The sequence below is a fragment of the Apis mellifera genome, linkage group LG5, assembly GCF_003254395.2.
Source record: "Apis mellifera strain DH4 linkage group LG5, Amel_HAv3.1, whole genome shotgun sequence".
In the NCBI taxonomy this organism is placed as follows: domain Eukaryota; kingdom Metazoa; phylum Arthropoda; class Insecta; order Hymenoptera; family Apidae; genus Apis; species Apis mellifera.
The window spans coordinates 10,931,955-10,947,226 of record NC_037642.1 but is presented as its reverse complement, the minus strand read 5'-3'; the positions used below and the strand labels follow the sequence as shown (position 1 = coordinate 10,947,226).

The 15,272-nt window shown below is 22.1% G+C and overlaps 5 protein-coding genes across 7 annotated transcripts; 3 read left to right on the top strand and 2 right to left on the bottom strand.

Annotated features, from left to right (window-relative positions):
- Positions 1 to 150: 150 nt before the first annotated feature.
- Positions 151 to 3,327, bottom strand: LOC726216 (exostosin-2). 2 transcript variants are annotated; one of them, XR_001702926.2, is made up of 11 exons: positions 2,753 to 3,327; positions 2,440 to 2,646; positions 2,199 to 2,382; positions 1,993 to 2,132; positions 1,694 to 1,919; positions 1,438 to 1,618; positions 1,164 to 1,330; positions 955 to 1,098; positions 760 to 881; positions 562 to 690; positions 479 to 489 (listed from the first exon to the last, which is right to left on the bottom strand). XR_001702926.2 is itself a non-coding variant. In XM_006567700.3 (10 exons), exons 1-10 carry the CDS (start codon positions 3,277 to 3,279, stop codon positions 268 to 270), a joined length of 2,127 nt encoding a protein of 708 aa, XP_006567763.1. In that variant the 5' UTR covers positions 3,280 to 3,323; the 3' UTR covers positions 151 to 267. The 2 variants fall into 2 exon arrangements, 1 of the variants encoding a protein (XP_006567763.1); XM_006567700.3 differs by lacking the exon at positions 760 to 881 and having other exon boundaries at positions 151 to 489; positions 2,753 to 3,323.
- Positions 3,328 to 3,899: 572 nt separating this feature from the next.
- Positions 3,900 to 4,737, top strand: LOC107964436 (RNA-binding motif protein, X-linked 2-like). Its single transcript, XM_026440576.1, has 4 exons — positions 3,900 to 3,951; positions 4,047 to 4,199; positions 4,310 to 4,439; positions 4,597 to 4,737. The coding sequence occupies exons 1-4, from the start codon at positions 3,938 to 3,940 to the stop codon at positions 4,723 to 4,725; spliced, it is 426 nt and encodes a 141-aa protein (XP_026296361.1). The 5' UTR covers positions 3,900 to 3,937; the 3' UTR covers positions 4,726 to 4,737.
- A 468-nt stretch (positions 4,738 to 5,205) lies between these two features.
- Positions 5,206 to 8,610, bottom strand: LOC413966 (katanin p60 ATPase-containing subunit A-like 1). 2 transcript variants are annotated; one of them, XM_006567701.3, is made up of 11 exons: positions 8,381 to 8,610; positions 7,635 to 7,906; positions 7,380 to 7,515; positions 7,157 to 7,301; positions 6,940 to 7,030; positions 6,742 to 6,863; positions 6,490 to 6,669; positions 6,259 to 6,401; positions 6,020 to 6,132; positions 5,808 to 5,934; positions 5,206 to 5,728 (listed from the first exon to the last, which is right to left on the bottom strand). In XM_006567701.3, exons 1-11 carry the CDS (start codon positions 8,404 to 8,406, stop codon positions 5,530 to 5,532), a joined length of 1,554 nt encoding a protein of 517 aa, XP_006567764.1. In that variant the 5' UTR covers positions 8,407 to 8,610; the 3' UTR covers positions 5,206 to 5,529. The 2 variants fall into 2 exon arrangements, with proteins under 2 accessions (XP_006567764.1, XP_006567765.1); XM_006567702.3 differs by having other exon boundaries at positions 8,352 to 8,608.
- A 94-nt stretch (positions 8,611 to 8,704) lies between these two features.
- LOC107964437 (THAP domain-containing protein 4) lies at positions 8,705 to 9,642 on the top strand. Its single transcript, XM_016912203.2, has 3 exons — positions 8,705 to 8,914; positions 9,019 to 9,407; positions 9,505 to 9,642. Exons 2-3 carry the CDS (start codon positions 9,021 to 9,023, stop codon positions 9,625 to 9,627), a joined length of 510 nt encoding a protein of 169 aa, XP_016767692.1. The 5' UTR covers positions 8,705 to 8,914; positions 9,019 to 9,020; the 3' UTR covers positions 9,628 to 9,642.
- Positions 9,643 to 10,469: 827 nt separating this feature from the next.
- LOC100578382 (interaptin) lies at positions 10,470 to 15,163 on the top strand. The gene is made up of 4 exons (XM_016912198.2): positions 10,470 to 10,786; positions 10,917 to 10,979; positions 11,683 to 11,845; positions 12,088 to 15,163. The coding sequence occupies exons 1-4, from the start codon at positions 10,716 to 10,718 to the stop codon at positions 15,112 to 15,114; spliced, it is 3,324 nt and encodes a 1,107-aa protein (XP_016767687.2). The 5' UTR covers positions 10,470 to 10,715; the 3' UTR covers positions 15,115 to 15,163.
- Positions 15,164 to 15,272: the final 109 nt, after the last annotated feature.

The window sequence follows — 15,272 nt, the reverse complement described above, 5'->3', positions numbered from 1 at the left end:
TATAAATTATTTATTCTTTTTATAAAAAAATTGATGTTTTATTAAATTTTATTTAAATTTAATAAAAAAAAAGTAAATATATAATAAAATGTGTTGTTAATAAAATGAATATGTATCTATTATTAATATGATATAATTCAACTATATTTTAGTAGATAATTTATTTCATACTAATTTTATATTTCTTAATTTGTATTATATAATATTTTAATATTCATATAATATTATAACAAAAAGCTTTTTTATTATTATATTTTGAATAAATATTTATAAACTTCCAATATCATTAAATCTTTTAAGTTTTTCGGGAAATATATCTTTAAATAAAACTGGATCTGCACGAAATTCAACTGATTGTAATGGCATTGATCCATAAATTAAAGAGAATCTATTTATACATTGAGTACGTTCTACCATATGAGTTAAATCTGCTGATAACATTTCAGTATTTGTGCATTCTGGACATCGAAATTTTTTCTTTGGTGTCACCTATATCATAATATTAAATATTTTATATATATTAAATATATCTCAAATTAAAAAAAATTATAATAAACTTACTTTTATAGGTGCTTTTCCTGTAATATTTGCTATTAAAAAATTCATAGCTATATCTTCACAATTCATATGTTCATCAACCCATTCTTTTATGTCACCAGGCATAGCAGTAGTATACATATAATTCCAATACTGAAATATATTAATAATTATATAATGAAAAAAGATATTATATATTAAATTACAAATAAAACATTATACCTAATTTTTTCAGAAACTTGTTCAGGAATATCCGGGATCATAAGGAAATTTATAATGGAAATATTAAAAATATTATTTTTCAGGAAGGAATAACAAAATTTAAAAAATTATATTTTTGATGTCTGAAATAAAAGTTTGTTGGAATCTAAATCTGTTTAAATAATAATAAAATATCATATAATAATATTATATTACTTTATGATGGAATGCAGCTCCAGTTAAAACCATAGAAATACTGTTAGTCCATTCACTTTCATATTTCCAACAATTTGTTCCATTGTCCCACATATGAATTCTAGAGGGAAAACCAACTATTCGATCTGGGAATTCTCTCCATATCTAATGATTATTTATTATTATTATTATTATTACTATCATTATTATCGTTTAAATTATATACAAACCTCATAAGCAAATTCTACTTCATCAGCAGTTAACATAATAATATCATCATCTATTGATAAAACTGCTTCAGTTTCAATTTCATCATAAGGATAAAATCTATTAGATAGTTTATTTTCTTTTGTTTGTATAACTTTTAATGGTTTACTTAACTTTGGCCATCTAGATGCTATAATATATAAAAAAATTTTAATTTAAATAATATTATATATAAATTTTATACTATAAATTAAAGATTATAATATTAAAATATTAATATGAAAAATTAAAATTTACGATGTGGAGGATCTTTTTGTTGATTATTCCATATAACTAGAACTTTAGATAAACTTGGTACTTTAACAAGTTTATTAATTAATAGAAACAGCAATTCTAATCTGTCATATGTTAAAATTACAGCAGTAAATCCTCGAGTTTTTGGCACAGTAATAGGTAAAAACAACGGAGATGTAATATCCTACATTTATAAATAAAATAATAATTAATTTAATTTATTGATAATTGTTATATAATTAATATAATTTTGACTTTCCTTGTGAATTGGTATATTCCAAAATGTATAATCTCTACTTAAGTGTGGAAATACACGATCTGCAAGTAATTCCAACGTGGTTTCTATTATTTTTTCCATAGATTTAAAGTATTTTTCATAAAGCCATGCACCCTGTTGTTGAAGTTCTATAATTCGTTCTTGAGATATTTTTTTTAAAACTGATATTAATGATAAAATATCTACTTCTCGTATAAATATAACAGCTCTACACATAAAATATATTTATTATATAATTATAAAAGAGCTAATATATAATTAATTATTATAATATATAATACCTAGTCCAATCAATTATACCATGAAAAGGCATTGTCAAAGAATCAGCTATAATTACAGGTATAGAACCTGCTGCCATGCATTCTAAAAGTGTAGTTTGACCAAGTCTTGCACCTCGTATTACTAAACAGAATGTTGCTGTCTAACAATATTAATTTTAATATAATACAAAATTTTATTTGTTTTAATTATAATGATTATTACATACTTGAAGCACATTAGGATACTTATAAACATCTTCTCCTGCACATCGAATTGTGTTATTCATAGAATTATAGTGAAAACATGTACCTAATATAAAAATATCTTTTGGTGATATAGATTTAATTTCTAACAAATCTTGTTCAGAAGCAGAATTAATGTTCATTTGAGATGATATGATTAACCATGGTCTAGAATATATAAATATTTATTATTATGAATAATTAAAAGATTATAAAGTTTATTACCTTGTATTATTAAAATTTAATTTAAGATTATTTACAAGAGGACTATATACTGGTAAACTGATATCAAAACCAGATCTATATGTTAATGAAGACATTCCTGCACCTGCAATCATTGCTTTTCCAACAGGTACATCAATAACTGTATTATAATCAGGTACAGTTCCAGGTATCATATTAAATATCAAATGATTTTCTCCATTATTCCAGCTAAAATTTGAATAAATTTCACATAATAAAATTATACTTTTAATAAAAATTTTTTTAATATTATATTTATATTTTATATAAATATATAAAATAAAAAGAAACTTACAATGGCAATGATTTCAGAGCTTGTGAAACTTCTTGTAATTTTAATCTATTTTGATTTAATGTATCAATTGAAGGAATGAAGATACATGCTTCATATGGATTTGGTGTGTAAAATTTACTTGAAATAATTGTATTTAAAATTTGATAAAACTCTTTTGTTATATGACTTGTTATAGATCTTTCTAATGAATCTACATATAATTTTGGTGGATAAACATATACTAAAAGCTTATTTCCTTGACTGCCACAACGATAAACATTAAAACAACTGAAGTATGTGCAAGAACTATTTGTGATATCTGCCATTGCAAAATCTGCATCTATTACTTGTACAGGTAATGAATGTAAATCATTAAGGACAATGGGATTATATACAGAACGCTTTTGTGTACTCCCAAATTTAAAAATATGATATGTCATAATTAATATTATAAATAATGTAAACATTAACAAAAATATTACAAAAACATTATGATAATAATAAGAAATTCTATTTACTTTATGTGACATTCTTGTTGTTAATACCATATTGCTCTTTTTTTATTAAATAAGAAGCAATTTATATTTGTTTAAAAATATATTATACATGTAGAAATATATATATTAATTATAATCATTAATTTAATCATTTTATTTTTTTAATCATTTTATTTTTTAATCATTTTATTTTATACAAATCATTATAAAAAAAAAAGTTGTTACGACATTAAATATTATCTGATATAATTATATTAATAAACTAAGATGTCATATGAAGAATATATTAATAATTACTTGATTTTAACTTTCAAATAATTCAGTTTTTTTCTCAATTTCTTCTATTAATATAATAACACCTTTATCTATTTTTTTCTTATTTATATTTACATAAAATTATTTATGTTGATGTAAGCTATTTTTGAGGTTATATTCTAAAACATCACTTATGTTCAGTGTAACTATAATATCGTTTTTTAATAAACTTATATATATATATACATATATATATTATATATATATATATTAAAATAGTTCTTTTTGTATAATTGTATCATCAAGTATCAAAAAATGAGTTAAATTTTATTATAAATGTATATTATGTAACTATATATTTGTATAAATAATACAATATCGTATAAAATTTAAAAAATATTGTATATAGTATAAAATAATTTTTTTAATATATTATTTTTTTAGTATATATAAAATGAATCCTTTAACGTGAGTATTTTTATAAAGTTCATTTGCAAATATAAATCTAATAATTTATTATTTATTTAATTATAATCGTTTATAATTAAATATCGTATATTTAGAAACGTAAAAAATATACAAAAACTTGGAGAACAAGAATTATTAGGCGATAGAAAAACATCTTGGCATGATCAATATAAAAATAGTGCTTGGATCTTTATTGGTGGATTACCATATGATTTAACAGAAGGTGATGTAATAACAGTATTTTCTCAGTAAGTATAAAATTGAAAATAATTGCTAAATATTTATTTAATAAATATTAATTATTATTTATTTAATAATATTATTAAATAATTTAATAATAATAAGTTTATCATTATAGATTTGGAGAAGTTGTAAATATAAATTTAATTAGAGATAAAGATACAGGAAAGCAAAAAGGATATGGTTTTTTATGCTATGAAGATCAAAGAAGTACAATATTAGCTGTTGATAATTTTAATGGTACTAAGGTAAAAATATTTTTGAAATATTATTATTATTATTGTTATTTTCATATTAAATTCTTTAATAATAATGAAAGATGAAATACTTGTAAAAATAAAATAATTGTTAAAATAATTGTAAAAATAATATGTAATAAAATCAATAATAATTATGTAATTTTAGATTTTAGGTAGAACGATAAGAGTTGACCATGTATCAAATTATAAAGCACCAAAAGATTCAAAAAATATTGATGAAGAAACTAAAAAATTAAGAAAGGAAGGTTGTGCTCCCAAAAAATTTAATTATTGATAATATGTTATTTTTAATATGAATTAAATTTGTTTATAATATTATATATAATTTTATATTATATTTTTACAAAAATATTGGATTTTTAAGAAAAAATTGCAGTTTTTATTAAAATATAACTTACACTATTAAAAACAACAATTTAATTTACATTTTAATCCAAAGTTAATATAATGTAATACAAAATTAATTTCGAATATCTTATATTTCTTTAAGTAAGTTTAAGATTAAATATATATTGAAAATTTTAAAACTTATTTTTTACAATATCTTTATTTCAAAATATTTAAATTAATTATAAAAGAGCATTACTTAAATAAAAATAAACTTTAAATAACAATTAACTTAATAAACTAAAATCTATGAATCATAAAAATATTCAAAAATATTATTTTTCAATTTAATTTTATAGTTAAATTAATAATAATATGATATGAAGTTGAATTATTTTGTTTCATATATATAATATTTTATAATATCGTTTAATTTATGCAACTTTTGTTTATATATAATATATTATGTAATTTTAATAGAAATTTTGATTTTTTAAAACAATATGAATTTGTATTATTCTTTAAACTTAAAAAGTAAAAAAAACATAAGTTGTTAATAATACTAATATAATGAAGAATATCATTTTAAAAATTCGATAATTATTATATTGATAAATATATTTTTAAAAATGCTTATATATTTTGTTTGTCAATAATGACAAACAAAAAATTTTAACAATATCTATCTAAATAAGCAATTATATTTTTGAATAAACTCTTTGTGAATTTATATTTTTTGAGTAGAATGGTATCAAGAAGAACCAAATTCACTCATCCATTTTTCATATTTTTCTAAATCTTCTTGAGAAACGCTCTTATTACATCTTTCAACAGCTTCATCAAAATCTGCAGCAGATACAGGTAAATCTAATTCTTCTTTCGGTAATTGTCTGATTTGATCAGGTTTTAAGCCCGCAATTTTTTTCCTCATAGACATCATAGATGCATCTCTATATTTAAATATATGTAAAATATACATGTATATTATATATATAAAATTATATAAATATATTTTTAATATTTGTTTACCTGCAAACATTTGTAATATCTGCACCAGAATACCCTTCTAATTTTTTCGCAATATCTGCTAAATTTACAGATAAATCTACCTTTACTTCACGTAGATTAATTTTCAATAATGCTTCTCTACCTTCACCTGTGTACTCCAATTTTTTTTTTTTTTTAGGAAATTGAAGTGTACATTATAGAAATTATTTCTATTAAATTTTAATAAAACTTACGATTTGGTAGTGGAATATAAATACGTTTTTCCAATCGTCTTCGAAGAGCTTCATCAATATCCCATGGAAAATTTGTAGCTGCTAATACCATTACCACTTTACTTGGATCTTCACTAAAAAAAAAACTTATTTTATTTATTTTATAAATTTCTATAAAGTATAGTATATATACTATATATTATTTTTTATTTTATAGAATATTTATATGAATTACAATTAATTTTATGTAATTATTTTACCTATTGGAACTTATACCATCCATTTGAACTAAAAGTTCAGATTTTACTCGTCGTGAAGCTTCATGTTCAGATTCAGATCCTCTTCTAGAGCATAAAGAATCAATTTCATCAATGAAGATAGTACTAGGAGCATAAAATCTAGCCTGCATAAATATCCATAATAATTAAAAATTAATAAAAAATTTTAAATTCATTTTTTGAAAAAAGATAAAAAGCATAAATTATAAATACCATTTCAAAAAGGAGACGAACAAGTTTTTCTGATTCTCCCCTGTATTTTGAAGTAAGTGTAGAAGATGATACATTAAAAAAAGTTGTTCCACATTCAGTAGCTACAGCTTTTGCTAACATTGTTTTTCCAGTTCCTGGTGGACCAACCATAAGTACTCCTTTCCAAGGGCGACGAATTCCCTGAAAAAACGATCCATATTTTATTATATTTTATTATATGAAATGTAATATATGCAAAATTATTAAATATACTTTAAAGAAATCTGGCATCCACATTGGAAGAACAACAGCTTCTTCTAATAATCGTTTTGCTTCATGCAAATCAGCTATATCATCCCAATGAATATTTGGATTTTTTTGAACAATATCTCTTTCTGTAATATTTATGTAAATATATATAACAACTTATTTTATTTTAAAGTTACTAATATAATATAATATATAGTTTACCTAATAAATCAACCAAATCTCTATCATTTCCAGATGGTTCAAATTTACGTTCTTCTACTTCTATATCTATTTTTTCAGTTTCCAATTTTTCCTATAAAAGTTATTTATTTCTTATAATATTATACTATATGTAAAAATATAATAAAAATTAAATTAATTATATTTTGTATGTATCATTTTTTATATATATACTTTATATAATAAAAATGAAATATACTTTGTTTATATCATCTTTTTTTTGTATTTTTCTATCATCTTTTTTAACCATTGCTTTGGTATCTGATCTTTTTCCAGTAGTTACAGATTTTCGTATACTTGTTCTATTTTGTTGTTTTGATTGATTTTTTAATGGTTTAATATTTCTATAAATATAATTTAATAACATTAATATAATGTAACACAACATAATTTTAAATTTATTACTAATTTAAAAAAATTACTTTTGTTCAGCAGGTGTTAAAGGTGGCCATACATCTGGATCTCTTGCAGGTGTTTGATTCCATGAATTATCTGAATTATTATAAGTCCATAAAGTTGGATCTCTTGTAGGCTCTTCAAATGATAAGCACGAAGTACCTAAAAATTTATTTTATTACATTTATATTTTTATTTATAATATATATATATATATATATGTATATATTTATTATATTGTGTACATATTCTTATCAAATATTTTTCATAAATAATAGTACCTAATAACCTTTCTCCATGCGTATCAACTTTAAAAAGTTGTAAAGTATTTGAAGTTGCTTTTACTTTTTCAAATTCTTGAACAATTTGATGTTGTACAAGTTGCCATTTAGCTTTTCGGGTAGCATCTGCAATGTTTGCAAGTAACCGATGAATTTGTTGAACAACACCTTGATAATAAACTCCAGATGTATCATAGTTTCCAGTTAAAGCCATTTCACGAGCTAGTTTAGTATTTTCACAAATTTCATTGATTGAAACAGCCATAATTCTTCTAAAATATATATACATATAACTGTGTTTATATATACATAATGTGTATAATAAGATCATGTATAATATGATATTATGAAACAACAATGATATATTTAAATTAAAATTGTTTGGAAAATTAATTATAATAAAAAAAGAAAATAATTTATAAAATCTGAAAATTTAATATATATATATTAATTAAACCAATATTTTATTTATTATTTTTTCATTATAAGCAATAATAATATTATATTTAAAAATTTGATAAAAAAATTATTTTATATGAATAATAATTCTTTAAATATTAATCATTGATCATTATATAAATATCGAAGATATATATCTTAAAATAAATAGTATGAACTCAAATTCCAAAAAAAATAAATAAATGATTTATGATTAATATGTTGCGTAAATTAAAAAATAATAAAATTATTACATAATTATTAGAAAAAAGTACTAACTCTAAACAGATATATGCGATATAATTTACTTGAATTTGTAAATTGTTGTCGCCATATTACTATTTTGAAATTACGGGTTTCTTTTTAAATTTTTGCATTTGTTTAAAAATTTATTAATATTTAACGTATTTTCACTACGTTTGTATGTCTACTTAAATTTTGATAAATATATACATATATACTTATAGATGACTATTAATTTAAAGGTTATTTTACTACATAATATAATATGAAAATCGATGTTATAATATAATTCACAAAATTTAAATTGAGAACAAAATAAAATTTTTTGAATATGTGATTACATGCAAATATTGAATTAAATAAGCAATAATTGAATACGAAAAGATACTTTGTGGTTCATTGGTTTTAATATCTTCTAATATTGATAGATAGTAATATTTAATATAATATATTATTATAAACATATACTGTTATAATTTTTATGAATAATATATTTCTGATAATTATCAAAAAAGAAAAATTTCGAATCATTAAAGGAATAAATATTATAAGAACTTTTTAAATTCTAAAATATAAAAAAGAATATTTCTATGATAAAGGTTAGTATTATGTCATAATATTTAAATAATAGTTATTTCTTTCTTGAAAAATATTTAAATGTCTACATAAAAATATACATTACATAAAATATTTTTTTCATTAGATATGAAAAAATTAACAATGCACGAAGCAATCAAACCATTAGCTTGGTTGAAAGGTATATGGAAAACTAGAGAGAATTGTCCTGGAAATGGTAAATTTCCAACAATTACACCTTTTGAATATCATGAAGAAATGAATTGGTATTCTATTGGTCAACCAATATTAAATTATGTTGCAAAAAGTTGGGATGCTGAGACAAAAAAACCATTACATTATGAAATGGGTTTTTTAAAAATAATACCTGATACAAATAAAATACATTTACTTTTATCTCACAATTTTGGTGTAACAACAATAGAAGAAGGAACATTTGAAGATAAAATTATTAAATTGAGATCAACTAATATAACACGACCAACAAAAGGAGCAAGTTCACATAAAGTAATTAAGGTATAATTATATAACTATAATTATTTACAAAATTTACAAAAAATAAATTAATAAAAAAATGACAATATATAATTTTAAAAAAATTATTTAAATATAGATTCAAAGAGAATTTAAACTTATTGAAAATTGTCTACAACATAAATTATATATGGCTACAGAAAACACACCAGAATTACATGAACATTTGTGTGCAGTTTATATTAGAAAAGATGATGCTTAATAAAATGTAATAAAATATAAAAAAATAATATGTATAATATATAAATAATAATATATTAAAATGTTTTTATTATTATATAGTTTCAATAAATTTTTAATATAATAATTTTTATAAAAAAAAAATCAGAAAAATATCAATAAAATATATTACAGATATAAGGATTTAAATTTATTTTGATTCATTATTTATTTATTTTGTAATAATCTGTTTATTTCCAGAAAAAAATAATTTATATAATTTCGATACGAATATTTATTCTATTTATTCTATATAAAAAGTATAAATAAACTTATATTTAACATTTAAAAATGAATATTTTATTTTTAAAAATAATTGAAATTAAATTAAAAATAATAACAAATAATAAATGTATAAACAGACTTTTTTTTATTATTTTAATAAATTTTTTCTTTTTTTTTTGCAAAATTGATTATAATATTTAATAATAATTATTTTAATAAAAATGAATTAAAATTTAGATTAATATAAATATTATTTTAAACAAGATTTTTTTATTTTTAATACATTATTTTTGTATTATTAAATAAAAACTTTATATTAACTTTATATCATTAAATAAAAATTTTAAATAAATATTATTGCGTGAGTTAGAATAGGAGTAGGGACAACACCTGCATGTTTACTTGCTGTAACACCCTCAACTCTATTCATTGCACAACGTCAAATACGACAGTCGTTCGTAGTACCGAACCAAAGAAAGATCGTTACAATAATTCTTGTTATGGTTATTCAAAATAAAATAAATTTATATTACATCGTAATAAGTAAAATATTTAATGAATTTATTGATCACTTGTTTCAATTATTTAATCAATAATTGAAACGGTTTTACAAAGTATCAAAGTAAATATTCATTATTTATAAATTTAATATATATTTGTTACATTATATATGGTTATATATAAAATGTTTACTAGTTATGCGAAATATGTTATATGTAAATATTGTTTATTATTGTCAATTTTATTAAAATTTTTCATAATAAGCGCCAAATATCGAATGTCGATACAGTCGATAACTTAAATTTTTGAATTAATTTCAAGTTGAATTATAAGTTGTTATTAATTATGACATCGTTTTACGATAATTATGATTATTATAAGAAAATGTTGGAACTACAAGAAAAGTTGCGAAAAAGGTAAGTATATTTTTTTATATAAATATAGTAACAATATAGTGACAATATATTAAAATTTATTAATAACTGTAGAATTATAAAATTATAAATAAATAGATTATTATATATGTTCCCGAAATAATTGTTACAGTGAGGAAGAAAGGATAAGATTAGAAGAAAGATTCAAAATACTTGTACAGGAATCTCGTAATAGGTAAAATTTTAAAATTATTTACTTATTAAATTTATTATTATTATTAAATTTATTATTTTTATAAATAATCATTAATTTTAATATATAAACAGAAAAAAAATTTTATTTTTTAAAAACGATATTGCACAGTGGCAAATAATTGTCTTGTTATCGATTATATTTCTGTTTTACGTAATAATAATAACAATAGAATTTTGGAGATTATGTATTGATTAGGAAGTGACCTAGTTTTAAGAAAGTTGTCACAATCAATACTAACTTTGTCTTATAATTGACTTCGAGCATGAATTTCGTGTTCTTTGTGTTTATATTTTGAAATATATATTTTAACCTTCAGAGATTGAAAACTTCAATCGCATAAAAACATATAAGAAATATTTGTAATTTGATATTTTAATCTTTATTTTAATATAATTAATGCAGATGCATAAACGAATATAATTATGTAGATAAATGTATTATACATAATTTTTTTGTCAAGATCACGCAATGTTCTTCGATCATATATACATACATATATATTATGAAGTGTATATTTAGTAGATATTCAATAAATTATGATAAATTGATTCTAATAAAATATAATAAACTTGTTTTTAATGATCTTACAATTATGATTGTTTAAATTGATACTTTTCTTTAGAAAAAATTTTTTTTCTAAAAAAAGAGAAATCTTTTATACTTAAAATTATTGATATTTCAGGCATGATGCGTGTATAAATCGATTACGTTTAAGATATATAGAATTTTTAGAAGAACAGCGCACAAGAGACGAAAAGAATCATAAACTTTTTGAAGCATTGGATAGAGTAGATAATAGTCTCACGTTGATGTCTACAAAAACGGATAGACTTAACATTCTTAGAGTGAGTTTTTTTTTAATCTTTGCAATCATTTTAATAATAAACAAATATATAAATATAGAGAAACTCAATATATGTATAACTTTTGCATAAATTAATTCTAGCAAATAATTTATAATATATAGTAATTTATTAATTAATGCATAGTATATAATTATAGTAGATATAAAATATTAAATATTTATTTAAAATGTGTTATTAACATGTTGTTAAATATTGCAACATAGAATATCTCGTTTTTCCAGAAACAATATGAATCTTATCTTCATCGTATTCATACGATTCCTCTTTCATCGACAAATAATATTAATGACGACAATACGACAAATCAAGCTAAATATTTAAAAAAGGAAATCACTATGAAACAAATGTCTCCTGAAGTAGAAAATGTATTATCACCTAAATTATTGCGATTGAATTCTCAAAAGAATCGATCGATTTCTCCGTCATCCGCGTCAGAAGACTTAATAAAATCGGTTCAAAACACGTCTTATGATTATTATCAACGAAATATCACACAATCAAATGATTCAAGTCAACAAAATATTTTCCAATCGTATCCGATAATTTTACAAAACAACGAATTGATTCAACAATTACCAACTCAAAATTTATTGCCACAACGAAAACAGCCCTATGTACAAATCGATTCGAATCTACACGTTCCATCATCAAATCGATCGAGTTCGTTAAATCAACAAACTCTTTCGCATTACAATTTTAATAAACCTTTGTCGAAACAAATGGAAATATCCCACGCCATTACCCATTTTATAAATCCGGAACGTAATGATACAACGTCACAACGTAAATCCTTGGATATAACTAAAAATCGACGTATTCCGGTTAATTTACAATACTCATCATCAGTTGTACAATCTTCTCAACAAGAAAATAATAAAATATTGTCGAACGATATACAAACGCAGACAAAAGATATTGACGAATTATCTCCAATTCACGGAACAATATCAACATCTACAAAACAAAACGATACACCTTCGTTAAATAAATCTCTGATGTTATCGAGACAAGTTTCTCCAAATTACTTTGATTATTCGTGGAAAAGATCTAATTATTTTAAACCGAAGCATAAATTTGTCAGCGATATTCCTGTGCGTTCATCGAAGACTTTCGACGTTGAAAATGCGATAAAACGTCACAAACATTTTGCCCCAAAAATCTCGCCTCGAAAAATTAATACAAGATTGTCGACGAAACAATCCGCAATGGAGGAAAAACGTAGAACAACGATGATCGTAGAAAATGAATTGGACAGTTACATTGATAAAATTCGGAAACTTCATTACGACCTTGATACTCAGAGTTTGGAAGAAATTGATCAAGAGGAAGATATAACCGATAACATGCTTGATATTTCGAATGATAATTCAGGAGATTTTGTCGAACGAAAGAATCAATCGAAAGAAAAAATATCTAAAGAAGTCGAAAAGGTTTTGGCGTTGGCGGATGATCTCGCGTCCAGAACAATGGATTTAAATGTTGCTGGTTCTGGAAATGAACGTGTGAATAAAGATAGAAATGTTGAAACCATGCAAAATCATATTCCAATTTTCGAAAGAAACTACGTCGCGTTCGCGAAAGACGAAATTAGCAGCGATATTAAGTTACATAAACCAAAATTAGATCTACTTCAAAATATTGAAAATTGTAGGAAAGAGAGTATTAATAGTCTAGATAAAGACAGTCCAAGACAATCTCAACAGCAATTAATTAAAATGAAAAGCGATGAGCACAATGATTCCGATATTTCATTGGGCGATAAAATTATGGAGGAGGATGATAAGAGTGTTACTTTAAAAAATACACAGAAAGAAAATTGTAATGAGAAAGATAATATTTATATTGCAATAGAATCGAATCTTAATCAAGATTTGTTTGACACCGTCGAAGATTTAGAACCGTGGAATGTGGATGTTTTACAGAAATGGGTAAAGGAAATAGATTTAACTCAACAAGCTGAAAATCATTTAGACAAGGAAAAACTTGTTATTGATAATTTTAAATTAAAGGATAACGTAGAGCAAGTTGGATCTTTAAATTTAGAGGAAAATACTGCGGAGAATCGAAAAGATGAAAAAAATTGTAGAGAAAATGTTAGTGAAAAATATATGGATACAGATAGCACGAAAAATGAATTAAAAGAAGAAAGTCTTGAACCAAAGGAAGAAGGAATCGTAAACGAGGTAGAAATAAGTGAACATATTTCGCAACAACAAGAAATAGAATACAAAAATAAAAAATATGCAAACAATGAAAATATTGTTCAAGATATAGAATCAACGAAAAATCAGATTGATGATGAGAATAAAGTTGACAATGAGCAAATACAAGAAAGTGATGAAATTAATTTTGTATCTGAAAATAACGTATCTGAAAATAACAGAGAAGAGGTAATGGTGCAAAATGATGAATATGGCGATCAAAATTATTTCGAAGATTCTAATCAAACACAAAATTATATGCAAAATTATGAAACTGAATATACCGATTTAAATAAAGATTATGCTGTGTATGAAAAAGAAAATTATGATCAAAATGCATTGTACGAAAATAATCAGAGTCAAAATTATGATCAAAATATGTATGAAGGTAATCAGAAACAAAATTATGATTCAAACATTTCATATGAAATTAATCAAGATGAAAATTACAATGCAAATGCATTGTATGATACTAATCAAAATCAAAATTATGATCCAAATGCGTCGTATGAAACTAATCAAGAACATAATTATGAAGAAAATGCAATGTATGAAAATAATGAAAATCAAGAATATCAAGAATATATTAATCAAGAATATATGCAAGGATCGAGCGAACAATACGAAGGATATATAGGCGAACAATATGATTCTGAAAATCAGTATGAACATGATCCTAACATACAATACCAGGAAGGTACGAATCAACAATATGAATATGCTTATGACCAACAATATGATTCGAATCAAGTAAGCGACACCCATGTAAATCAATCTTTTGCATATACTGATTATGATCCTAATCAGATACAACAAGAAGAGGATAAAGAAACAGAAGAATGCAAAGAATTAAAACAAGAATTAAAACGTGAAAAAATAGAAGAAGAAAAACTTGACGCAAAAGTTGAGAGTAAAAATGAAAAATTATCTTCTGGAAACGAAGAAAAAAAAACGAAAGATGTAATTAAATCTTTGTTGGATTCTGATACAGATAGCACAATCGAAAGAAATATATCAAATACAGAAAGTGATTTTGATTTTAATTAAAATACAAAAAAATCTGTTACAAAAACATATTGTATAAAGTATATTTGATTCTCCATGTGAATTTCTTTTTAAAACATATAATGCATGCTTATATTATATTTAATAACGCAAATTTAATTTAATTTAATAAAGTTACGTATGTTAATAAAAAAAAAAAT